Consider the following 1914-nt stretch of genomic DNA (forward strand, 5'->3'; position numbering starts at 1 on the left):
CACTATATTTTTCCGGCAGGTCCTCCCCCATGAAGGAAATGCTAACTTTGTGGACTGTACAGGTGGATATAGTTGTTGTGAGTTTGGTTTAGTTACAAACGTCTTTTCAATAACTCGGTAGATCTGGTGAGGCTCAGATGTCCCAGCTTTTCACCAGCCTTGAACGCAGCATCATCTGTGACTCTGGAGGTAAGAAAGCCTCAAGTCACATTCACAGGCAGCTGGTCCGTGCGCAGCAGGTAATTCGTGCACGTGTATTTGACAATTTGCACGCAGAGAAAACTCCTCGTTGTGCATTTTGAAACGCGTGCATGTGAAAACCTGTTGATGCATTTGTGATACTTGAGGTACGTCTGTGGGTTTTATCGTGCACGTACAAATCTTGTGGAACGTTGTGCGACTATTTTTTAGACTCATTTATCTCCGTAATATTCTGTATTCTTGCATCGACCCAGTTTATGACATTAAATTAAAGAAGTGCCTCAGAGTGACGCACTGCAGATCACAGGAAGACGAGATTGTTCTTGTTAAACCTTCTGTGAATCCAAACTGACGTCTGGTTCAGTCACAGCTGTGAGGTTTCCTACGGCTCGTGCACCGTGCTCACTGCAGATGAAAACTGACCTGAAGAGCCAAGGTACCAGTTATTCCTGGTGGAGGTGGCGTACTCTGGAGAAAAGACAGACAAACAGAATATTTCAGCACAAACGTGTTGCTTGTTTACACGTTTGTCAGCAGATTCGTTTGGTTTGAACCCACTCGTATAAAAATCACACTAAATGTTTTTAATTTTAGAAAAAGTAACCGTTTGATGTTTAACAGAGTTTCAAGAGCTTCAAATTGTTTTTCAAAAATGCAAATAAAGACCTGCGCATATCTTCATGACGGTCTTCAGCGGTCCGGATGTGTAGAGCAGCCCCACCAGGATTCCTGCCAGGTGACCAACGAAAGAGGTCCTGCAGCAGCAGAGAACAGAGATCTGACCAACACCCTCACCTGGTGGACACTACGGTTCACAGCAGCACCCCCAGCTGTCTCTCACTGAGCGCAGAGCGATGGAGGCTACGTGGAGATTAGACGGAGAGGAAATGGGCTCATTTTTATTTGAGTGTCTTCTAGTTTTTAATATTTGCATCAAAGGGACCAGTGAACTGCGTCGCAGACTAAATGTGGAAATCCAGCTCGATGTTTGCGTCATCAGGGTCAAGTGCAAGTCATTAGATTTAAGTCAGACAGGTTTCCTTCCTTTGTCTACAGCAGTCTGAGATGAACTTTGCTGAATTGATGCCACGTGAATTAGCGGCGTTTAAAATAATTAACCAAAGAAACGCATCATGGAGGAGAAGCGAGGGTAAGAAGTGTCTTAAAGTAAAGGCACGAAAGAAAAACCATGGCCACGTGTTTTGGTTTCACATCTGGGAAAATATTAAATGTGGACTAACTGACACAAGGAGAGTTATGAAAGTTTATGTTTTTAAGTACCTGAGGAGGTCAGTGGTTTTAGAAGACCCAACAATCAGATGAGATACGTGACCGCAACAAACTCCTGCTTCAACGTTAACATCTGCTCCTGACCAGGACATTCTGCCGCTCTTTGGCTTCAGCAAAGATTAAACGTTGCTTCCACAATGAAACGAACCAGTGTTGCCAGATCTCGCGATGGAAACAAGCAACCAGCTCCATGAAAACAAGCCCAACTGGCAACCCACCATATTGTGTAAAACAGAGGCCATTTTTAAACAGTATAAACAAAACAACAAAGTCCATGCTCAATAATCCAGGTATACAATCCAACATTTTTCAGTCAGGTCATCTGGACAGTTTCACCTTGGATCCAGAAGGCTTCATTCAACCTTTATTTAGACAGGTAAGTCCCACTGAGCCTCGAGGACTCATTTACAAGAGAGACCTGAT

At 43.9% G+C, this 1914-nt stretch overlaps 1 protein-coding gene across 1 annotated transcript in view; it reads right to left on the bottom strand.

Annotated features, from left to right (window-relative positions):
* rhbdd1 (rhomboid domain containing 1) overlaps nt 1-1914 on the bottom strand; it is a 13157-nt gene that overhangs the window by 4330 nt on the left and 6913 nt on the right. The window contains exons 5-7 of the mRNA XM_037678385.1: nt 868-956; nt 599-669; nt 155-158 (exon numbers count right to left, since the gene is read on the bottom strand). Of these exons, the coding sequence (XP_037534313.1) occupies nt 155-158; nt 599-669; nt 868-956 (164 nt within the window). The remainder of the gene's footprint in view (nt 1-154; nt 159-598; nt 670-867; nt 957-1914) is intronic.

Source organism: Nematolebias whitei, chromosome 6 (assembly GCF_014905685.2).
Source record: "Nematolebias whitei isolate Nwh7 chromosome 6, NemWhi1, whole genome shotgun sequence".
Taxonomy (NCBI): domain Eukaryota; kingdom Metazoa; phylum Chordata; class Actinopteri; order Cyprinodontiformes; family Rivulidae; genus Nematolebias; species Nematolebias whitei.